The 25,531-nt window shown below is 47.9% G+C and overlaps 1 protein-coding gene across 1 annotated transcript in view; it reads right to left on the bottom strand.

Annotated features, from left to right (window-relative positions):
- Positions 1-25,531, bottom strand: part of sugct (succinyl-CoA:glutarate-CoA transferase) — an 81,237-nt gene that overhangs the window by 5,510 nt on the left and 50,196 nt on the right. Inside the window, exon 13 of the mRNA XM_038276099.1 lies at positions 5,605-5,668. Coding sequence (XP_038132027.1) covers positions 5,605-5,668 — 64 coding nt within the window. The remainder of the gene's footprint in view (positions 1-5,604; positions 5,669-25,531) is intronic.

The following is a 25,531-nucleotide window of genomic DNA, read 5'->3' as shown; positions in this document are numbered from 1 at the left end:
GGACAAATAGACTGTAAGACTATTTCCCTGGATGTTTTGATCAGGTAGATCTTAATAGGTTAGAAGCCGGTTATTTTGTCCTCCATTAACATATTTCAGTTTTAAATGCTGATTGTTAGTTTGGATCATTTGGACCGGTTGGTTCCGGATCTTCCTGATGGTTCAGAGTAATCACCTTTCATGGCTGATCTTTAAAAGGTTTTCCTGTGCTGTTCTCAGACCAGTGATTCTCATTCATCCTGATGGTTTGATGATCCATCTGTGGAGAACTCTCAGATGGTCTCAGATGGTCCATCTCCATCCTCCTCAGACTGATCTCCAGTCTCCTTTATCAACAGGTGTCGCTGTTCTTCTCTACTTTCTGCCTCTGAAGCGACACAATCCAAAACAAAGGAACCCGTCTGCCAACAGATGTCCTGATCTGCATGTTTTTTCTGCTCAATTAGCCTCCAAGGAACGGACACACACACCATCGACTGGTCATGTTTGGTAAACAGACGGACAGAACAGGAAGTGGAAGAACAAAGAGGCAGCGATCACACACACACACTGAGGCTGTTGTCTCTGAGCGGCTCGGTGTGAATCCCAGCAGGGAGGAAAATTATGGAGCCTCCCGGGCCGCCCTGCTGGAACCGACCCCATTCTGGAGTCAAACAGTGGGAATGAAACCGGTTCTAAAAATCACCAGATTAAAGGAACCATGGTTCCACGTCTGCAACGGGAGTTTCTGGAGAACGTTCATGTTTGCAGGAGGTCACAGAGTTCTGCTTTGTTCATACAGATGGAGGCCATTCCTCCTTTTATCTTCGTTTCTACTGATTAATCTTCTGATAATGAAGATTCTTTCTAGGACCCCCAGCCAAGCAGCCAAGCAGCGCCCCCCAGTGGACCAGTAAAAAATAGCTGAATACATCAGAATGTGGGTCAGCTTGAGCCTCTGGAAGCATTCAGCATGTTATGGTCAGGAGATGTCAGTAATAATGATAGATAGAACAGATGGAGAACAGGTGGAGAACAGATGGAGAACAGGTGGGAAACAGGTGGAGAACAGGTGGAGAACTGATTGAGAACAGGTGGAGAACAGGTGGAGAACACATGGAGAACACATGGGGAACAGGTGGAGAACAGGTGGGGAACAGGTGGAGAACACATAGGGAACAGGTGGAGAACAGGTGGAGAACAGATGGAGAACAGGTGGAAAACAGGTGGAGAACAGGTGGAGAACAGGTGGGAAACAGGTGGAGAACAGGTGGAGAACTGATTGAGAACAGGTGGAGAACACATGGAGAACACATGGGGAACAGGTGGAGAACAGGTGGGGAACAGGTGGAGAACACATAGGGAACAGGTGGAGAACAGGTGGAGAACAGGCAGAGAACAGGTGGAGAACAGGTGGAGAACAGGTGGAGAACAGATGGAGAACAGGTGGAGAACAGGTGGGAAACAGGTGGAGAACAGGTGGAGAACTGATTGAGAACAGGTGGAGAACAGGTGGAGAACACATGGAGAACACATGGGGAACAGGTGGAGAACAGGTGGGGAACAGGTGGAGAACACATAGGGAACAGGTGGAGAACAGATGGAGAACAGGTGGAGAACAGGTGGGGAACAGGTGGAGAACAGGTGGAGAACAGGTGGAGAACAGGCGGAGAACAGGTGGAGAACAGGTGGAGAACAGATGGAGAAAAGGTGGAGAACAGGTGGAGAACAGGTGGAGAACTGATTGAGAACAGGTGGAGAACAGGTGGAGAACACATGGAGAACACATGGGGAACAGGTGGAGAACAGGTGGGGAACAGGTGGAGAACACATAGGGAACATGTGGAGAACAAATGGAGAACAGGTGGAGAACAGGTGGGGAACAGGTGGAAAACAGGTGGAGAACAGGTGGAGAACAGGTGGAGAACTGATTGAGAACAGGTGGAGAACACATAGGGAACAGGTGGAGAACAGATGGAGAACAGGTGGAGAACAGGTGGAGAACTGATTGAGAACAGGTGGAGAACAGGTGGAGAACTGATTGAGAACAGGTTCGAGAACAGGTGGAGAACAGGTGGGGAACTGATTGAGAACAGGTGGAGAACAGGTGGAGAACAGGTGGAGAACTGATTGAGAACAGGTGGAGAACAGGTGGAGAACAGGTGGAGAACTGATTGAGAACAGGTGGAGAACAGGTGGGGAACTGATTGAGAACTGATTGAGAACAGGTGGAGAACAGGTGGAGAACTGATTGAGAACAGGTGGGGAACAGGTGGAGAACACATAGGGAACATGTGGAGAACAGATGGAGAACAGGTGGAGAACAGGTGGGGAACAGGTGGAAAACAGGTGGAGAACAGGTGGAGAACTGATTGAGAACAGGTGGAGAACACATAGGGAACAGGTGGAGAACAGATGGAGAACAGGTGGAGAACAGGTGGAGAACTGATTGAGAACAGGTGGAGAACTGATTGAGAACAGGTTCGAGAACAGGTGGAGAACAGGTGGGGAACTGATTGAGAACAGCTGGAGAACAGGTGGAGAACAGGTGGAGAACTGATTGAGAACAGGTGGAGAACAGGTGGAGAACTGATTGAGAACTGATTGAGAACAGGTGGAGAACAGGTGGAGAACTGATTGAGAACAGGTTCGAGAACAGGTGGAGAACAGGTGGGGAACTGATTGAGAACAGGTGGAGAACAGGTGGAGAACAGGTGGAGAACTGATTGAGAACAGGTGGAGAACAGGTGGGGAACTGATTGAGAACTGATTGAGAACAGGTGGAGAACAGGTGGAGAACTGATTGAGAACAGGTGGAGAACAGGTGGAGAACACATGGAGAACACATGGGGAACAGGTGGAGAACAGGTGGAGAACAGGTGGAGAACAGGTGGAGAACAGGTGGAGAACAGGTGGGAAACAGGTGGAGAACAGGTGGAGAACTGATTGAGAACAGGTGGAGAACAGGTGGAGAACACATGGAGAACACATGGGGAACAGGTGGAGAACAGGTGGGGAACAGGTGGAGAACACATAGGGAACAGGTGGAGAACAGATGGAGAACAGGTGGAGAACAGGTGGGGAACAGGTGGAGAACAGGTGGAGAACAGGTGGAGAACAGGTGGAGAACAGGCGGAGAACAGGTGGAGAACAGGTGGAGAACAGGTGGAGAACTGATTGAGAACAGGTGGAGAACAGGTGGAGAACACATGGAGAACACATGGGGAACAGGTGGAGAACAGGTGGGGAACAGGTGGAGAACACATAGGGAACAGGTGGAGATAAGATGGGGAACAGGTGGAGAACTGATTGAGAACAGGTGGAGAACTGATTGAGAACAGGTGGAGAACAGGTGGAGAACAGGTGGAGAACAGGTGGAGAACTGATTGAGAACAGGTGGAGAACAGGTGGAGAACTGATTGAGAACAGGTGGAGAACAGGTGGAGAACTGATTGAGAACAGGTTCGAGAACAGGTGGAGAACAGGTGGGGAACTGATTGAGAACAGGTGGAGAACAGGTGGAGAACAGGTGGAGAACTGATTGAGAACAGGTGGAGAACAGGTGGAGAACAGGTGGGGAACTGATTGAGAACAGGTGGAGAACAGATGGAGAACTGGTTGAGAACAGGTGGAGAACAGGTGGGGAACTGATTGAGAACAGGTGGAGAACAGGTGGAGAACAGGTGGAGAACTGATTGAGAACAGGTGGAGAACAGGTGGAGAACAGGTGGGGAACTGATTGAGAACAGATGGAGAACAGGTGGAGAACTGATTGAGAACAGGTGGAGAACAGGTGGAGAACTGATTGAGAACTGATTGAGAACAGGTGGAGAACAGGTGGAGAACAGGTGGAGAACAGGTGGAGAACAGGTGGAGAACTGATTGAGAACAGGTGGAGAACAGGTGGAGAACAGGTGGAGAACTGATTGAGAACAGGTGGAGAACAGGTGGAGAACTGATTGAGAACAGGTTCGAGAACAGGTGGAGAACAGGTGGGGAACTGATTGAGAACAGGTGGAGAACAGGTGGAGAACAGGTGGAGAACTGATTGAGAACAGGTGGAGAACAGGTGGAGAACTGATTGAGAACAGGTGGAGAACAGGTGGAGAACAGGTGGGGAACTGATTGAGAACTGATTGAGAACAGGTGGAGGACAGGTGGAGAACTGATTGAGAACAGGTGGAGAACAGGTGGAGAACTGATTGAGAACAGGTGGAGAACAGGTGGAGAACAGGTGGGGAACTGATTGAGAACAGGTGGAGAACAGGTGGAGAACTGATTGAGAACAGGTGGAGAACAGGTGGAGAACAGGTGGAGAACTGATTGAGAACAGGTGGAGAACAGGTGGAGAACAGGTGGAGAACAGGTGGAGAACTGATTGAGAACAGGTGGAGAACAGGTGGAGAACTGATTGAGAACAGGTTCGAGAACAGGTGGAGAACAGGTGGGGAACTGATTGAGAACAGGTGGAGAACAGGTGGAGAACAGGTGGAGAACTGATTGAGAACAGGTGGAGAACAGGTGGAGAACTGATTGAGAACAGGTGGAGAACAGGTGGAGAACAGGTGGGGAACTGATTGAGAACTGATTGAGAACAGGTGGAGGACAGGTGGAGAACTGATTGAGAACAGGTGGAGAACAGGTGGAGAACTGATTGAAAACAGGTGGAGAACAGGTGGGGAACTGATTGAGAACTGATTGAGAACAGGTGGAGGACAGGTGGAGAACAGGTGGGTCAGTGGAGGATCCAAAGAACCATCTGAATGCTGACTGATGATTATCTGAAGACCTTCAGAGGCTGAAAGATGCAGATTCCCAGAGAAAAGAACCAGAACCAGGTTCTTCAGCTGGTCTCCAACAATGACTGAAGGTTCTTTTTCCACTGATCTTTGATGAGGCCGTTCACTGGAACTCTGTAGAGGAAAGCTGTCCCGTTTCTCCTCCTCCTTGTTTATTTGCCTCCCTGAGTGAAAACCTCAAACCAAACGGATCAAAGCAAAGTTCTCTGACATGTTTGGACCGGGTCCTGGATTTTCCTGGATTATTTAAGCTTTGTTTTCCAAACTCTGTCAGCAGAGATTTTCTCCACTGACGGCAGTTTTCTCCCAGCTGGAGCCAAACATGTGGAGCAGAACCGCCGCACGCCTCAGTCTGCTAAAACATCAGGAACCATCAATAGATTGAGACATGAGGCGTGAAAGTGACAGGAACCAGGAGAACCCACACGGGTCGGCCGCGAAGACGGATTGGACCGTAAATCCCGAGCAGAGGACAAACGGCTTCCTCTGAGTGGAAACCAGCTAAGATCCATCAAAGCGGCGTCCCTGCGGACCCGCCTCAGCTGCACGCTGCGGTTCTGAGGAGAAATATGTGGACACGGGGAAACACAGTGTTCCCAGAGGAGGGTCTGGTTCTGAGAGCCGACCCGCTTCACAACACTTCAGGGAAAAATGTCACCGCATAATTTAGAGTCCCAGACAGAGAGAGAGAGGAGAATCCGGATCAGAACTGGGACGCATCAGCCGGGAGTTAGACTGGTACTGGTTGAAGGAGACAAACAGCAGCAATAAACAGAACCGTGGTTCTGATGGTCCAAACATCCAGAACCAGAGTGTTGGCGCTCACCGGGTACGGCGATGCGTCCCGCCGTCGGATGCTCCATCTCCTGGATCAGTCCGTTGTGTTTCACCTGGAAACAAACAAACATGTTGGATCAAAACCGGGAAAAACAAACAACCCACTTGGTCTGTGGGAATAAGTGATGATGATGATGATGATGATGACGATGATGCAATGTTTGGGAGGAAGATCAACTCAGAGCGCTGCTGCTTTATTCCTGTGTGCTCAGAAGGCTTTGGACCCATCAGAACCAACGTTCCACCAGAACCGGCTTCAGATCTGAGAGAACGACTCAGCTGGACTGGAGTTCATTCCTTCTGTAGGAAAACATCCAGAACCTTTATGAGTTCTGCTGCTTTGGTTCCAGAAGGTCCGCCCAACAACGAGTCCCAGTTTTCACCCTGGTTCCTTGTGAGGTATTCACAGCTTGGAGGCAAACCGTTGGTCTCAAGATGGTTCCCAGTAACCAACCTGGGAACTATTTATGGAACCAGCCTGGGAATCATTCATGGAACCATCCTGGAAACCATTCATGGAACCAGCCTGGGTACCCTCCAGGGAACCAATCTTGGAACTATTTATGGAACCAGCCTGGGAACCATTCATGGAACCAGCCTGGGAACCAGCCTGGGAACTATTCATGGAACCATTCATGGAACCACCCTTGGAATCATTCATGGAACCAGCCTGGGAACCATTCATGGAACCATCCTGGGAACCATTCATGGAACCATCCTGGGAACCATTCATGGAACCATCCTGGGAACCATTCATGGAACCAGCCTGGGAACCCTCCAGGGAACCAATCTTGGAACTATTTATGGAACCAGCCTGGGAATCATTCATGGAACCAGCCTGGGAACCATTCATGGAACCAGCCTGGGAACCAGCCTGGGAACTATTCATGGAACCATTCATGGAACCATCCTGGGAATCATTCATGGAACCATCCTGGGAACCATTCATGGAACCATCCTGGGAACCATTCATGGAACCATCCTGGAAACCATTCATGGAACCATCCTGGAATCCATTCATGGAACCAGCCTGGGAACCCTCCAGGGAACCAATCTTGGAACTATTTATGGAACCAGCCTGGTAATCATTCATGGAACCAGCCTGGGAACCATTCATGGAACCAGCCTGGGAATCATTCATGGAACCATCCTGGGAACCATTCATGGAACCATCCTGGGAACCAATCTTGGAACTATTTATGGAACCAGCCTGGGAATCATTCATGGAACCAGCCTGGGAACCATTCATGGAACCAGCCTGGGAACCAGCCTGGGAACTATTCATGGAACCATTCATGGAACCATCCTGGGAATCATTCATGGAACCATCCTGGGAACCATTCATGGAACCATCCTGGGAACCATTCATGGAACCATCCTGGGAACCATTCATGGAACCATCCTGGAATCCATTCATGGAACCAGCCTGGGAACCCTCCAGGGAACCAATCTTGGAACTATTTATGGAACCAGCCTGGTAATCATTCATGGAACCAGCCTGGGAACCATTCATGGAACCAGCCTGGGAATCATTCATGGAACCATCCTGGGAACCATTCATGGAACCATCCTGGGAACCAATCTTGGAACTATTTATGGAACCAGCCTGGTAATCATTCATGGAACCAGCCTGGGAACTATTCATGGAACCAGCCTGGGAATCATTCATGGAACCAGCCTGGGAACTATTCATGGAACCAGCCTGGGAATCATTCATGGAACCATCCTGGGAACCATTCATGGAACCATCCTGGGAACCAATCTTGGAACTATTCATGGAACCAGCCTGGGAACCCTCCAGGGAACCAATCTTGGAACTATTATGGAACCAGCCTGGTAATCATTCATGGAACCAGCCTGGGAACTATTCATGGAACCAGCCTGGGAATCATTCATGGAACCATCCTGGGAACCATTCATGGAACCATCCTGGGAACCAATCTTGGAACTATTCATGGAACCAGCCTGGGAACCCTCCAGGGAACCAGCCTGGGAACCAGCCTGGGAACCAATCTTGGAACTATTTATGGCACCAGCCTGGGAATCATTCATGGAACCAGCCTGGGAAGCATTCATGGAACCAGCCTGGGAACCAATCTTGGAACTATTTATGGAACCAGCCTGGGAACCAATCTTGGAACTATTTATGGAACCAGCCTGGGAATCATTCATGGAACCAGCCTGGGAAGCATTCATGGAACCAGCCTGGGAACCAGCCTGGGAACCCTCCAGGGAACCAATCTTGGAACTATTTATGGAACCAGCCTGGGAATCATTCATGGAACCAGCCTGGGAACCATTCATGGAACCAGCCTGGGAACCATTCATGGAACCAGCCTGGGAATCATTCATGGAACCAGCCTGGGAACCATTCATGGAACCAGCCTGGGAACCCTCCAGGGAACCAATCTTGGAACTATTTATGGAACCAGCCTGGGAATCATTCATGGAACCAGCCTGGGAACCATTCATGGAACCAGCCTGGGAACCATTCATGGAACCAGCCTGGGAACCCTCCAGGGAACCAATCTTGGAACTATTTATGGAACCAGCCTGGGAATCATTCATGGAACCAGCCTGGGAACCATTCATGGAACCAGCCTGGGAACCCTCCAGGGAACCAATCTTGGAACTATTTATGGAACCAGCCTGGGAATCATCCTGGGAACCATTCATGGAACCAGCCTGGGAACCATTCATGGAACCATCCTGGGAACCATTCATGGAACCATCCTGGGAACCATTCATGGAACCATCCTGGAAACCATTCATGGAACCAGCCTGGGAACCATTCATGGAACCATCCTGGAAACCATTCATGGAACCAGCCTGGGAACCCTCCAGGGAACCAATCTTGGAACTATTTATGGAACCAGCCTGGGAACCATTCATGGAACCAGCCTGGGAACCAGCCTGGGAACCATTCATGGAACCAGCCTGGGAACCCTCCAGGGAACCAATCTTGGAACTATTCATGGAACCAGCCTGGGAACCCTCCAGGGAACCAGCCTGGGAACCAGCCTGGGAACCAATCTTGGAACTATTTATGGAACCAGCCTGGGAATCATTCATGGAACCAGCCTGGGAAGCATTCATGGAACCAGCCTGGGAACCAATCTTGGAACTATTTATGGAACCAGCCTGGGAACCAATCTTGGAACTATTTATGGAACCAGCCTGGGAATCATTCATGGAACCAGCCTGGGAACCAGCCTGGGAACCCTCCAGGGAACCAATCTTGGAACTATTTATGGAACCAGCCTGGGAATCATTCATGGAACCAGCCTGGGAACCATTCATGGAACCAGCCTGGGAACCATTCATGGAACCAGCCTGGGAACCCTCCAGGGAACCAATCTTGGAACTATTTATGGAACCAGCCTGGGAATCATTCATGGAACCAGCCTGGGAACCATTCATGGAACCAGCCTGGGAACCCTCCAGGGAACCAATCTTGGAACTATTTATGGAACCAGCCTGAGAATCATTCATGGAACCAGCCTGGGAACCATTCATGGAACCAGCCTGGGAACCATTCATGGAACCAGCCTGGGAACCCTCCAGGGAACCAATCTTGGAACTATTTATGGAACCAGCCTGGGAATCATTCATGGAACCAGCCTGGGAACCATTCATGGAACCAGCCTGGGAACCCTCCAGGGAACCAATCTTGGAACTATTTATGGAACCAGCCTGGGAATCATTCATGGAACCAGCCTGGGAACCATTCATGGAACCAGCCTGGGAACCCTCCAGGGAACCAATCTTGGAACTATTTATGGAACCAGCCTGGGAACCCTCCAGGGAACCAGCCTGGGAACCAGCCTGGGAACCAATGGCATAACAACACAACAATAGGCCCGTAAAGTACAGCACCCCATTCCGACACATTTTTCGGAAAAATGTGCCCCCCCCCTCACCCCCCACCCCCGACGACATCCCACGCGTAATGCGCCCCATACATACATACTTCATCATTTCATCCTTCACTAAACATGGACATACTTTATTATATTCTGCTGTATAATCAGTCTAATGGGGCTACCTTCAGCTTCACAGCCCCCCTCCCCCCCACGCTCTCTCCATTCCTCTCCTGGTCGCCATCTTTACTCCCCTCCCTCTGCGGTTCTTTGAAAGAACGTCTTTATTTTGGGAAGTCTTTTCCGTTCTTTCCTTCTTCTTTTCTGAAATCCGCTTCAGTTCCTCTTTTTGGTTTCCATCGTCGCTAAGTCATCGTACGTAAACATTAACAGAGTAATTAAAAGTGTCTGCTTTGCTGTTGGTGTCGTGTTTAAATGGCTCACCATCATGGTGAACTCTGCCATGTGTTCCGTTATAAATACGGTGCGGTCAGTTAAACCGTATCAGGAGGGTTTAAGAATATTTCACAACAATACATTTGCATCCTGGGAACCAACTAGAACCGGCTCTGGATGTTATAAATCAGGTTGGTCCGGATCCGAACCGCGGTCCGCTAATCCGTAACCTCTGCACTAAACCAAAGGAGGACATTGTCCATCCAACAGCCTGTCCGTCCATCCTGGACTACAGGTTAAACATAATACTTCTAATAACCTCCAAGGTTGGAGGAACCCAGCCTCCGCATCCCAGCAGAACCGAGATCGGTTCTGCTATCCTGGAACATAATCGCTGGATGAAAGAACCCGTCTGTCCACCTGTGGACTGACCCCACGCAGCCGTGCTGTGGACCAGATGAGAGGGAATGAGGAGCTTCTGCCCGCTCCATCTGGGTAACATGGGGGGAGGGATGGAGGATGTGGTGAAGCTGAGGAGTAAACATCTAGAGGAGACCAGGCAGAGGAACAGAACCGGCTCTGGATGAAACATGTTGGGCCTCAATCACCACATGTGTCTAGAAACCGTTTATAGACCAACGGACTGGACCACGGACTGGACCAACGGACTGGACCAACGGACTGGACCACGGACTGGACCAACGGACTGGACCAACGGACTGGACCACGGACTGGACCACGGACTGGACCACGGACTGGACCAACGGACTGGACCAACGGACTGGACCACGGACTGGACCAACGGACTGGACCAACGGACTGGACCACGGACTGGACCACGGACTGGACCAACGGACTGGACCACGGACTGGACCAACGGACTGGACCAACGGACTGGACCACGGACTGGACCAACGGACTGGACCAACGGACTGGACCACGGACTGGACCACGGACTGGACCAACGGACTGGACCACGGACTGGACCACGGACTAGACCACGGACTGGACCAACGGACTGGACCACGGACTGGACCAACGGACTGGACCACGGACTGGACCAACGGACTGGACCAACGGACTGGACCACGGACTGGACCAACGGACTGGACCAACGGACTGGACCACGGACTGGACCACGGACTGGACCACGGACTGGACCAACGGACTGGACCACGGACTGGACCACGGACTGGACCAACGGACTGGACCAACGGACTGGACCTCGGACTGACCAACGGACTGGACCAACGGACTGGACCACGGACTGGACCACGGACTGGACCACGGACTGGACCACGGACTGACCACGGACTGGACCACGGACTGGACCACGGACTGGACCAACGGACTGGACCACGGACTGGACCACGGACTGGACCAACGGACTGGACCAACGGACTGGACCAACGGACTGGACCACGGACTGGACCAACGGACTGGACCAACGGACTGGACCACGGACTGGACCACGGACTGGACCAACGGACTGGACCAACGGACTGGACCACGGACTGGACCACGGACTGGACCACGGACTGGACCAACGGACTGGACCACGGACTGGACCACGGACTGGACTGGACCAACGGACTGGACCAACGGACTGGACCAACGGACTGGACCACGGACTGGACCACGGACTGGACCAACGGACTGGACCACGGACTGGACCAACGGACTGGACCACGGACTGGACCACGGACTGGACCACGGACTGGACCACGGACTGGACCACGGACTGGACCAACGGACTGGACCAACGGACTGGACCACGGACTGGACCACGGACTGGACCAACGGACTGGACCAACGGACTGGACCACGGACTGGACCACGGACTGGACCAACGGACTGGACCACGGACTGGACCACGGACTGGACCAACGGACTGGACCAACGGACTGGACCACGGACTGGACCACGGACTGGACCAACGGACTGGACCAACGGACTGGACCGGACTGGACCACGGACTGGACCAACGGACTGGACCAACGGACTGGACCACGGACTGGACCACGGACTGGACCACGGACTGGACCACGGACTGGACCACGGACTGGACCACGGACTGGACCACGGACTGGACCACGGACTGGACCACGGACTGGACCAACGGACTGGACCAACGGACTGGACCACGGACTGGACCAACGGACTGGACCAACGGACTGGACCACGGACTGGACCACGGACTGGACCAACGGACTGGACCACGGACTGGACCACGGACTGGACCAACGGACTGGACCAACGGACTGGACCACGGACTGGACCACGGACTGGACCAACGGACTGGACCACGGACTGGACCACGGACTGGACCACGGACTGGACCAACGGACTGGACCAACGACTGGACCACGGACTGGACCACGGACTGGACCAACGGACTGGACCACGGACTGGACCAACGGACTGGACCACGGACTGGACCAACGGACTGGACCACGGACTGGACCACGGACTGGACCAACGGACTGGACCACGGACTGGACCACGGACTGGACCAACGGACTGGACCAACGGACTGGACCAACGGACTGGACCACGGACTGGACCAACGGACTGGACCACGGACTGGACCACGGACTGGACCAACGGACTGGACCACGGACTGGACCAACGGACTGGACCACGGACTGGACCACGGACTGGACCAACGGACTGGACCACGGACTGGACCAACGGACTGGACCACGGACTGGACCACTCTCACTGCAAAAACTGATTCCTAAGAAAGTTAAAAAAAAGTGTTTCAAGTCATTTTTCCTCTAACTCTTTATAGGCCAAGTTAGCGTTTTTGATCACCTGCATCCCCCTTACAAAGGAGTCCCCCCCCCATTCTTCAGTGAGCTCTAGAAGCACTAGATCTATATCCATCCATTCAGCAAAGATCCTGTTACATGGCTGCACACCTGATTTTGGCATTTAACCAATAAGATGTGAATTAAGTTGGAACAAAAAGTTAAGAAGTCAAGAAAAAAAGGGTAAAAATTCTAATTAAAAAGTTCAAAAGTAAAGTTCAAAAATAAATAAGCCAAATTAACAATTATATGAAGGTTTATAAACTAAACAATGTCAGTGCCAGTATCAGCATTAAAGCCTCTAAGGTGATGTTGGACCAAAATAAATGTGTTCATTTAGCTGCTTTTCATAAATTTCGTATTGGAGAACTTTTGTTATTTTCAGAGGTGTCAAGCAAAAAAGTACAAATACTTCATTACTGTACTTAAGTACACTTTTTAGGTATCTATTACTTTACTCTATTACTTATTTTTCTTCCTACTTCTGACTTCTACTCTTTACATTTTCACACCAGTATCTGTACTTTCTATTCCTTCCATTTTTAAAACAATCGTTACTCGTTACTCTTGGCTTCGGTTTAATGTTTCTAAATATTTATTTCCTGTCATGTGCTCCATCCAATGCAGATCATTGGCTCCGCCCACATCTAGTGAAAACTAGTGTGATTGGATGAGTCATAGAACGCAAACACTCATTGGTTAGCTAAAGGAAACCATCAGAAGCAAGCAGGTGTTCTTCAAAGTGCTAACGTGAATTGTCTATGCCATGCTACAATGTGGGATTCAGAAAAAGATGTTGAAATGTCTGAAAGGTCGGACACAGGCGAGAGCGTATCGGGAGACGGAGACCAACCAGACCTCCCTCATCCTTGGTTCTATCTCAGAGGATTATAGAAATAGTCAAAAAATTGAGCTTTCAGTTCATATAGCGGCATCTGGCTGTTTTTTTTTTTTAAGGTTGCTTTATACTTTTATACTTTAAGTAGTTTTTGGAGCTTTTTCACTTTTACTTGAGTAAAGAGGTCAAGTTGATACTTTAACTTTTACCAGAGTGTTTTTAAACTGCAGGATCTAAACTTCTACTGAAGTAACTAATGTGGGAACTTTGACACCTCTGGTTATTTTTCTAAATATATCCGAGCAAGTTGGTGTTTCTTGTTATTACGTTGATATTAATTTTTACCATCAAAATATCCATATTTTTTGAATGTTCCAAAGGTAATAAGGTCCTGATTCCAACAACACTATTAGTGGGAAATTTGGATTTTCAAAGTATTTCAAAGTTATCTTAACAAGCAGATTTTGTAGGAGAAATTAAACTTATTTTAAGAACTAATTACAAACTTTTTCACAATAGGATGATTTTACTCATCTTGAGCCACATTTGCTTCGTAAAAGTAACGAAGTACAAATACTTCGTTACTGTACTCAACTAGATTTTTCTGATATTTTTACTTTACTACTTATTTTTATGGCGACTTTTTACTTCTACTCCTTACATTTTTACACAAATATCTGTACTTTCTACTCCTTACATTTTAAAAAATTGGCTCGTTACTTTAGTTTTGAATCATTTCAATGGAGTTACCGTTATTATTTTTCACGTCATCAATACCAAATTCAATCTAATTGGATGGGAATCTACGTTGCATTTGACGCACCACTACAAGATGAATCGACAGATTCGGCGGTATTCATTGGCGGCAAATCATTGCAGCTTGGTGGCGGTGGCGTTAGCATAGTAGCATGGACGACGAGATGATTGAAAATGAACACAACGGAGATCTAGTCCTATTGGCAGACATCCATTTAAAATGTAGGCAACGGCATGAAAAAAGTGGTTTCTACTTTTACTTTTATACTTTAAGTAAATTTACAAGCCTGTACTTTGTTACTTTTACTTGAGTAAAGAAGTTTAATCAGTACTTCCACTTTTACCAGAGTATTTTTTAACACAAATATCTGTACTTTTACTCAAGTACGGAAAGTGAGTACTTTTGCCATCTCTGGATACCAGTTTGGTTGAATTTGTAGGAAACTTTAAATGTGTTTATCCTTCAGCTGCTGTAGAGGCTGAGGATATCGTATCAGAGCTTATATGAACCTCTGCACTACAACCAGCTGTTGCTCACCAAGTTCTGGAGCTCAAGGTGGAAACCATAACCCTCTAACACCCTTACTTTAACCCTGTGACCCAGGAGTCTCCAACGTTTTCCAGGCTAAGGACCCAAACTGATGGCGATATGGAGCGGGGACGCCCTGATTATATATATAGTGTTCTATCAAACTGGTCCTATAGTCACTCTATTACAGATGGAGTAAAGTAACTAAAGTAATCACTGCAAAAAAGGAAAATTTATACAAGTGTAATAAACTTGAATTCGGCATCTTGGTCTTATTACACTTGTTTTTCAATGTATTTTCTTAGTAAGACTAAATATTGTTAAGATTATTTGACTTATTTTAAGAAAATTCTTTTTTTTCATCCTAACTAGATAATAAAACTAATTCTGAGCAGCTTTTTTCTTAAAATAGCTCACATTGTGGACTGAGTCGCATTAAAATTTTTACTTGTTTGAAGACAATAAAACGATCCATATTAACCTGTTTTAAGAACTGACCTCATCTCATTAAGATATTCCAGTTAATTAAGTCTGATTGCATTTAAATTGATAGAGTGTTTCAGATTATCATTCATGGTTTCGCTTCATTCTGTGACATTTCTGCTAAAATATTAATAAAAAAAACGTTTTGAAGTTTTTGTGTATTTTTCCCATACATTCACACCTAAATAATGAAATTAATTCTAGCTGAGAAAAACCGACCAGTTTTAAGCCTTTAAATGAACTGGTATCAAGTTCATCTGCCTTGTTTTTAAACCTGTTGTTTCCTTGTTTTGAGCAATAATTGGTTAGAGGAGATTTAATTCTAAGCAATTATGACTAATAAATGAGAATAAATTGCTTTTAATAAGAGAAAAAATCTTAACAAGTTAAAGAAAAATTAATTTTTATACTTGATTTAGGTTTTTTTGGATGCTTACTACTCAGATATTATGTTCTTGTTTTAAAAAATCTTACCAAGTCTCATTTGCTTGCTGCACTGGCAGATTATTTAGCTCAAAATAAGCAATTATTCAATTAAAACACTATATTTTTTTCTTATTTTTTAGAAGGCATTTTTGTTGTGTGGGATTATTAAAATATTTCTGCTTCCGGGTTGATGGGACAGGTGTTGTGAATGAAACGGTGCCCAGCTTGATGTGTGTCTCTGAATGTGAGCATTGATGACTGAAAGACATCTTCTGCCTCCATTTATCTGTTTACTACTGTCTGATGGATTCATGTTCATGTGGATTTAAACACATTTCAATTAGTGGAAAAAATGCAACCAAAACTTTAACGACCCCATGCAGCACCTCTGTGGATCCCCTAGGGGTCGCGGACCCAATCTGCAGGTATACTAGTGGTTCCTAGAATTTCTAAAAGTAGAATGGGAGGCAGATCTTTTAGTTCTCAGGCTCCTCTCCTGTGGAACCAACTACCAGTTTTAGTCTGTGAGGCAGACACCCTGTCTACTTTTAAGGCTAGGCTTAAAACTTTCCTTTTTGATAAAGCTTCTAGTTAGAGTGGCTCAGGTTATCCTGATCTATCTCTATAGTTCTGCTGCTATAGGCTTAGACTGCTGGAGGACATAGGGACCCCTTTTTCATCATTCTGCTTCATTCTATCTCTATTCTCCCATTCTGCAGAATCTGTTAGTTCAATCTCTAACGTTCTGCTCTCTCTGCTTTTTCTCAGTAGCTTCATTATTATTCTTAGAGTTAAGATGAATGAGATTAGCTACAAGCCCCTAGACGTGATTTTTGCTGAAATGTACATATTGAAATGTTTTGATCATTTCATTAATTTTACTCTCACAGAAATAGAAAGTATGACATCATCTCCTTGCCTCGCTTTTACTGAGCAGCGCTGTATGGAAGGAGGTTTTAGTCTGTAATGTTTGCTCCTTGTTAGGCCTAGCTTGCATTACAATGAGGTCGTAGGTCGGCTGTATTAACCGTAAAGACAGAAGTAAGCGGAGGTCATTATAGCAGGTTTAGCTGTGAGAAACATCATGGAGACGCCGAGCTTCTGATGGTGGTTTGATGATGGATAGAACTGAATCTTAAAGGCAACGGGAAGCTCTGCTCCCACATCCTCACTCAGTTTATACTTTAGATGATATGATAGGAAGCATGTGTGGAAGACCGTCTGCTTCTGGTGCAGGAGGTCATTACCTCCACAAGCTCATCACACAAGTTTAGATTTATATCCATATTAACACTCTACATCGACTTACATTCATTTTAGTTACTGCATTTATGCCCAAACCTGACTTTTACCCTGATATTAACTCTAACCCTGACCTTTACCCTGACCTTTACCCTAACCCTGACCTTTACCCTGACCTTTACCCTAACCATTACCTATATATACACCTAGCATAACCTTAGCTGAGTGTTGTTTCACACCCTACCTCTTAACCCATCCTGAATCATTAAAATGTCCAAATTAGAACCAGACGTTGGTCCTCATGAGGCCGTTGGTTCTCAGAAGATTAATAAATACGGCGTAATACGTCCCAAATAGTCAGAAACATTATTATAAATGAAGCAGAGGACATGCAACCAAGCGGCTCTAAGAACCGGCCTGTAGATCCTCTTCTTTTAATAAGAGAATTTGATTTGGACTCGGTAGAATAAGTGTGAGACAGAACATTCTTTTATGTTCTGCACAATCAGCCACTGCAGACGGGCTAACGTTAGCTCTGGCCGCTGCAGACGGTCTAATGTTAGCCCTGGCTGCTGCTGACAGGCTAACGTTAGCACTGGCCGCTGCTGACGGGCTAACGTTAGCTCTGGCCACTGCAGACGGTCTAATGTTAGCCCTGGCTGCTGCTGACAGGCTAACGTTAGCACTGGCCGCTGCTGACGGGCTAACGTTAGCCCTGGCTGCTGCACTAGAGCTAACGTTAGCCCTGGCTGCAGCAGACGAGCGAACGTTAGCTCTGGATGCTGCAGGCAGGCTAACGTTAGGCCTGCCTGCCATTTAACCTCGGAGCTCCGCTTGTAGCTGTAGTCCTCTCAACTTTGGATTTTGTTTTTAATTACGCCCTAAATCAGTAAATGTTCCATATAGTGAAGCTTAAAGGAATAGTACACCCAAAACATGATTAGCCTTCATTTTCTACTCACCCCCATGCTGAACAACACCCTGGAGTACTTTTTTGATATCTCAAATGCATCTGGAGATCTGGGAGGCTTCTTGCTGTCTGCTGACATTCAAATAATGGAGGTCTATGGCGCCCGAGACAGAAAGGTCCATAAAAGTCCACAAAAAACGTGTCAATATTCCTCCATACTGCTCGTCCAATGTATTCCAAGTGTCCTGAGTGGGTAGCATCCAGAATTTACTTGAAACGAAGTCATTTAGAATGTTTTTAGAGCATAAACAGTAGTGTATAGGATTTCCTAAAAGCGCGTTCACGAGGCTACGGAAGCTGGCAGACCAAACCAGATGAAAGTGCGCATTCAGCGTCTGCTCTGCTGATAATGCAAGCGTAGAAGAAGAAATGTGCTGTTTACCTGTGCAAAGAAAGAAACAACGAAAGAAAAATGTCTGAGGACTTCAGTGTTGAGGAAGAGCATGAGTTCTTTGCTGAGCTGAATGCGCACTTTCATCTGGTTTGGTCTGCCGCGGTTTCCGTAGACTCGTGAACACGCTTTTAGGAAATCCTATACACTACTGTTTATGCTCTAAAAACATTCTAAATGACTTCGTTTCAAGTAAATTCTGGACGCTACCCACTCAGGACACTTGGAATACATTGGACCAGCAGTATGGAGGAATATTGACACGTTTTTTGTGGACTTTTATGGACCTTTCTGCCTCGGGCGCCATAGACCTCCATTATTTGAATGTCAGCAGACAGCAAGAAGCCTCCCAGATCTCCAGATGCATTTGAGATATCAAAAAAGTACTCCAGAGTGTTGTTCAGCATGGGGGGGAGTAGAAAATGAAGGCTAATCATGTTTTGGGTGTACTATTCCTTTAATGTATAATATTCTCGCCTAAAATAATCTTACAGCGTACTTTTAATGAACAACGGCAACAGGAAAGAGAACTTTTAACTTAATCCTCTGAGCTCTGTGAGCGCTAACCTGGAAGCTGCTGCCGCAGTGCATGCTGGGACAGCTGTCAGTCTGGGTAAAGAGGGAGGGGCCAGAACAACGTGTTCTTTCTCTGTTTTCTGTTCTTGATGATTGTTGATGACGTTTTATGATTCAGAAATGAAGCAGCATGCGCGTTTTTGCAGCTTCTGTAGAAACAACTTAGCCTCCATGTTCCAGCATATGATCTACCACAGCAGAAAGTTCTGGTTCTCTGTAATCTTCTCATTTTCTCAGTGATGACATTTTTTTTTAATGCCTGAAGTAAAACAGTCTGAGGGACTAAAAGAAAAAAAAAAATGAAGCATTGTAGTGAGAAAAACATCCCAGAACCACATGATCCGATGACTCAGATGAACACGGCGCCGCTCCAAGCTCCTCGGTTCCGTCCGACAGCAGAGAAACTGAGTTCTGACATCAGACCAAATGTTGGGAAAACTTAAACACTACTTTTTGTTTTGTTTTTTTCTACCAGCAGCATCTGGAGGAAGACTCAGCTGCCGGGCTGACCTCATTAATCCCGACCCAAACCCGTTTGTTCTGACAGCAACATGAAGCGAGTTGGACTGAGCGCAGCATTAATCATGTTCCATTAGCTCCCACCCTTCTAAATGTTTGCACAGTTTATCTCAGCAGCCTGGCTGCAGCTTCCCAGCCCTCTGAGGATCCATGATGAATTTCTCGGCGAGTCGTTTGGGTTTGGACCCGTCCAGAACTCAACTTTTTAACAGCATCAAGCAATAAATCAGCTTCTGATGAGAGACGACCAAAGACTGCTGGAGGAAACGAGGAATTAAGGCCCAGCGTTTATAGAGAAGGAGGACTGCTGCCTCATTGAAGCATCTCCAGCTTCATCTCTGTAGCTCCTGATGCTTCATTACATGCAGAAAGTCTCCGACTGTCTTCCACCATGAAACGGCCAAGGACAGCTCCTCCTCCTCCTGCTCCTTCCAGCTTTTGAAGCTTGCTGTGGCAGTCATGAAGCCCACTAATCGGCACCCAGGGGAGCCATCGAGGCCCGCTGTTACTCCATGTTACAGCAACATCAAGGCGAGGAGAGGAGGCGGCGCGGCCGATCAGGACGCGTTTGTGTGAAGATCTGCTCTGTGTTTGACCTCCACAATCAAAGCTGCCAGCGAGCGCAGCGCCGCTTTCCTTCCTGTGAAGTGTCAGAGCCGCCATCTCAGCCTCGCACGCCGTTTTAAGGTGTGTTACATAAAACCCCGGCCTGGGTGTCCCCCAGGGAGGACCGTTGCTTTTTATGACATGAATAGTGCTCTATTAGTGAGCATGAGATGTTTTATCTGTGAGGTTAAAAGGAAAAGCCCAAAGCCAGCGCTCCAAGAAAAAGTGTCGCTTAAACTTTTGTAAACATTATTGTAAAGGGCCCAACGAAACCTTCAAGAACCCTAACTGTGTGGTTCTGGTTTCCCCAGAAAGCATCTGAACAGTCCAGAGCCTGAAAGACTGTCCTGGAAGTCCTGGAGTCTACAAAGACAACAGGAGGGACCCAGTTTGACCCACTTGGACATTAATATCCAGGACTTTTATTAAAACCTAGACGCTATAATGTAGATTTATGCAAGTAGAAGTAAAACACACTTTTTCACTGCAACAATGAAATCTAGACAGGCAAACAACATCTACAACACTGGCTAAATGGAATCGCAGTTTAGAGTTTTTAACAACATTGTTCAGCCCTACAGGTATAGGGCTTAGGGTGTAGCAGTTAAGGGTGTAATGGAATAGGGTGAAGGGGTTTATGGTGTAGTGGTGTAGGGTCTCAGAAGGTAGGTTGTAGTTGTTTAAGGTGTAGTAGTAAAGGGTGTAGTGGTGATGGGTGTAGTGGTGATGGATGTAGTGGTGATGGGTGTATTGTGTAGTAGAGTAGGGTGTATTGCGGATGGACGTAGTGGTGATGGGTGTAGGGTGTAGTGGTGATGGCTGTAGGGGTGATGGGTGTAGTGGTGTAGGGTATAGTGGTGATGGGTGTAGGGTGTAGTGGTGATGGGTGTAGTGGTGTAGTGGTGTAGGGTATAGTGGTGATGGGTGTAGGGTGTAGTGGTGATGGGTGTAGTGGTGATGGGTGTAGGGTGTAGTGGTGATGGGTGTAGTGGTGTAGTGGTGTAGGGTATAGTGGTGATGGGTGTAGGGTATAGTGGTGATGGGTGTAGGGTGTAGTGGTGATGGGTGTAGTGGTGTAGGGTGTAGTGGTGATGGGTGTAGTTGTTTAGGGTGTAGTGGTGTAGGGTGTAGTGGTGTAGTGGTTTAGGGTGTAGTGGTGTAGGGTATAGTGGTGATGGGTGTAGGGTGTAGTGGTGATGGGTGTAGTGGTGTAGGGTGTAGTGGTGATGGGTGTAGTTGTTTAGGGTGTAGTGGTGTAGGGTGTAGTGGTGTAGTGGTTTAGGGTGTAGTGGTGTAGGGTATAGTGGTGATGGGTGTAGGGTATAGTGGTGATGGGTGTAGGTAGTAGTGGTGATGGGTGTAGTGGTGATGGGTGTAGTGGTGTAGTGGTTTAGGGTGTATTGGTGTAGGGTGTAGTGGTGATGGGTGTAGGGTATAGTGGTGATGGGTGTAGGTAGTAGTGGTGATGGGTGTAGTGGTGATGGGTGTATTGGTGTAGGGTGTAGTGGTGTAGGGTATAGTGGTGATGGGTGTAGTGGTGTAGGGTGTAGTGGTGTAGGGTGTAGTGGTGTAGGGTATAGTGGTGATGGGTGTAGTGGTGTAGGGTGTAGTGGTGATGGGTGTAGTGGTGATGGGTGTATTGGTGTAGGGTGTAGTGGTGTAGGGTATAGTGGTGATGGGTGTAGTGGTGATGGGTGTAGTGGTGTAGGGTGTAGTGGTGTAGGGTATAGTTGTGATGGGTGTAGTGGTGTAGGGTGTAGTGGTGTAGTGGTGATGGGTGTAGGGTGTAGTGGTGATGGGTGTATTGGTGTAGGGTGTAGTGGTGTAGGGTATAGTGGTGATGGGTGTATTGGTGTAGGGTATAGTGGTGATGGGTGTAGTGGTGTAGGGTGTAGTGGTGTAGTGGTGATGGGTGTAGGGTGAAGTGGTGATGGGTGTATTGGTGTAGGGTGTAGTGGTGTAGTGGTGATGGGTGTATTGGTGTAGGGTATAGTGGTGTAGTGGTGATGGGAGTATTGGTGATGGGTGTAGTGGTGTAGGGTATAGTGGTGTAGTGGTGTAGTGGTGATGGGTTTAGTGATGTAGGGTATAGTGGTGTAGGGTGTAGTGGTGTAGGGTGCAGTGGTGTAGTGGTGTAGTGGTATAGTGGTGATGGGTGTAGTGGTGTAGGGTGTAGTGGTGTAGGGTATAGTGGTGATGGGTGTAGTGGTGTGTGGTGTAGTGGTGATGGGTGTATTGGTGTAGGGTGTAGTGGTGTAGGGTATAGTGGTGTAGGGTGTAGTGGTGATGGGTGTAGTGGTGTAGGGTGTAGTGGTGTAGGGTGTAGTGGTGATGGGTGTATTGGTGTAGGGTATAGTGGTGTAGGGTGTAGTGGTGTAGGGTGTAGTGGTGATGGGTGTATTGGTGTAGGGTATAGGGGTGATGGGTGTAGGGTGTAGTGGTGTTGGGTGTATTGGTGTAGGGTATAGTGGTGATGGGTGTAGTGGTGTAGGGTATAGTGGTGATGGGTGTAGTGGTGTAGTGGTGTAGGGTATAGTGGTGATGGGTGTAGTGGTGTAGGGTGTATTGGTGTAGGGTATAGTGGTGATGGGTGTAGGGTGTAGTGGTGATGGGTGTAGTGGTGATGGGTGTATTGGTGTAGGGTGTAGTGGTGTAGGGTGTAGTGGTGATGGGTGTATTGGTGTAGGGTATAGTGGTGATGGGTGTAGGGTGTAGTGGTGATGGGTGTAGTGGTGATGGGTGTATTGGTGTAGGGTGTAGTGGTGTAGGGTGTAGTGGTGTAGTGGTGTAGGGTATAGTGGTGTAGGGTGTAGTGGTGATGGGTGTAGTGGTGTAGGGTGTAGTGGTGATGGGTGTATTGGTGTAGGGTATAGTGGTGTAGGGTGTAGTGGTGATGGGTGTAGTGGTGATGGGTGTAGTGGTGATGGGTGTATTGGTGTAGGGTATAGTGGTGATGGGTGTAGGGTGTAGTGGTGATGGGTGTAGTGGTGATGGGTGTATTGGTGTAGGGTGTAGTGGTGTAGGGTGTAGTGGTGTAGTGGTGTAGGGTATAGTGGTGTAGGGTGTAGTGGTGATGGGTGTAGTGGTGTAGGGTGTAGTGGTGATGGGTGTATTGGTGTAGGGTATAGTGGTGTAGGGTGTAGTGGTGTAGGGTATAGTGGTGATGGGTGTAGTGGTGTAGGGTGTAGTGGTGTAGGGTATAGTGGTGATGGGTGTAGTGGTGTAGGGTGTAGTGGTGTAGGGTATAGTGGTGATGGGTGTAGTGGTGTAGGGTGTAGTGGTGATGGGTGTAGTGGTGATGGGTGTATTGGTGTAGGGTATAGTGGTGATGGGTGTAGGGTGTAGTGGTGATGGGTGTAGGGTGTAGTGGTGATGGGTGTATTGGTGTAGGGTGTAGTGGTGTAGTGGTGTAGGGTATAGTGGTGTAGGGTGTAGTGGTGATGGGTGTAGTGGTGATGGGTGTAGGGTGTAGTGGTGATGGGTGTATTGGTGTAGGGTGTAGTGGTGTAGTGGTGTAGGGTATAGTGGTGTAGGGTGTAGTGGTGATGGGTGTAGTGGTGTAGGGTATAGTGGTGTAGGGTGTAGTGGTGTAGGGTATAGTGGTGATGGGTGTAGTGGTGTAGGGTGTAGTGGTGTAGGGTATAGTGGTCATGGGTGTAGTGGTGTAGGGTGTAGTGGTGTAGGCTGTAGTGGTGATGGGTGTAGTGGTGATGGGTGTATTGGTGTAGGGTATAGTGGTGATGGGTGTAGTGGTGATGGGTGTAGTGGTGTAGGGTGTATTGGTGTAGGGTGTAGTGGTGATGGGTATAGTGGTGATGGGTGTAGGGTGTAGTGGTGATGGGTGTATTGGTGTAGGGTATAGTGGTGTAGGGTGTAGTGGTGTAGGGTATAGTGGTGATGGGTGTAGTGGTGTAGGGTGTAGTGGTGTAGGGTATAGTGGTGATGGGTGTAGTGGTGTAGGGTGTAGTGGTGTAGGGTATAGTGGTGATGGGTGTAGTGGTGTAGGGTGTAGTGGTGATGGGTGTATTGGTGTAGGGTATAGTGGTGATGGGTGTAGGGTGTAGTGGTGATGGGTGTAGGGTGTAGTGGTGATGGGTGTATTGGTGTAGGGTGTAGTGGTGTAGTGGTGTAGGGTATAGTGGTGTAGGGTGTAGTGGTGATGGGTGTAGTGGTGATGGGTGTAGGGTGTAGTGGTGATGGGTGTATTGGTGTAGGGTGTAGTGGTGTAGTGGTGTAGGGTATAGTGGTGTAGGGTGTAGTGGTGATGGGTGTAGTGGTGTAGGGTATAGTGGTGTAGGGTGTAGTGGTGTAGGGTATAGTGGTGATGGGTGTAGTGGTGTAGGGTGTAGTGGTGTAGGGTATAGTGGTCATGGGTGTAGTGGTGTAGGGTGTAGTGGTGTAGGCTGTAGTGGTGATGGGTGTAGTGGTGATGGGTGTATTGGTGTAGGGTATAGTGGTGATGGGTGTAGTGGTGATGGGTGTAGTGGTGTAGGGTGTATTGGTGTAGGGTGTAGTGGTGATGGGTATAGTGGTGATGGGTGTAGGGTGTAGTGGTGATGGGTGTATTGGTGTAGGGTATAGTGGTGATGGGTGTAGTGGTGTAGGGTATAGTGGTGATGGGTGTAGGGTGTAGTGGTGATGGGTGTATTGGTGTAGGGTATAATGGTGATGGGTGTAGTGGTGATGGGTGTAGTGGTGATGGGTGTATTGGTGTAGGGTGTAGTGGTGATGGGTGTAGGGTGTAGTGGTGATGGGTGTAGTGGTGATGGGTGTATTGGTGTAGGGTATAGTGGTGATGGGTGTAGTGGTGATGGTTGTGGTGCTGTAGGTTGTAATGGTGGCAGATGTAGTGGAGCACAGACTGAATGAGCTACATTCAACATCCAACTCAGGTGTTTCTATCAGACTCTGGAGATGAAAGTTTAAACGACTGTCTTATTTGAGAAAAGGCTGATTTATTTTAGCCAGTTGTGGAAACCAGGTCCAAAGACCCCCGACACTAATAAACAAGGGTTGTAGGTACATACACCCGTCTGGGATAATTCACACAGGTCCTAAAAGGTTATGTGAGGTGTCAATAGAAAGCTAAAATCTAGAGTCAGTCTCTCCATTCAAAGAGTTTTCATGCAAAACAAGGAATAAAAACAGAAAACGGGATTAATTTCCATCAGTTATGATCTCATTGAATCACTTCTAAAATAGATTAAACAGAAATTCTGAGCTCAGTATGATTATGAAGGATCCTCACAGCTCAGGCTGAAGTACAAAATAGACTCTATGTCAGGGTTTCTGTAGCTGAAGCGGTTAGAACTCGATGCAGGGCAGTTTTCCAGCTCTGTGGAGGTACAGCAGAGGAGTGATGAAGCTGCTAATGATGCTGATACAGACGCTAAACAAGGTGAGCTGTAGAAGAACCAGCATGGACGCCACCAAAACGGAGGGGCCCAGCATGATGGACTGCAGCAGCTGGGTGATGCTGTTGAATCCCAGGGTGATGATGATGACCTTAAAGGC

The sequence above is a fragment of the Cyprinodon tularosa genome, unplaced genomic scaffold, assembly GCF_016077235.1.
Source record: "Cyprinodon tularosa strain WSP-4 unplaced genomic scaffold, ASM1607723v1 ctg996, whole genome shotgun sequence".
Taxonomy (NCBI): Eukaryota; Metazoa; Chordata; class Actinopteri; order Cyprinodontiformes; family Cyprinodontidae; genus Cyprinodon; species Cyprinodon tularosa.
This window is presented reverse-complemented; position numbering and strand designations above follow the sequence as displayed.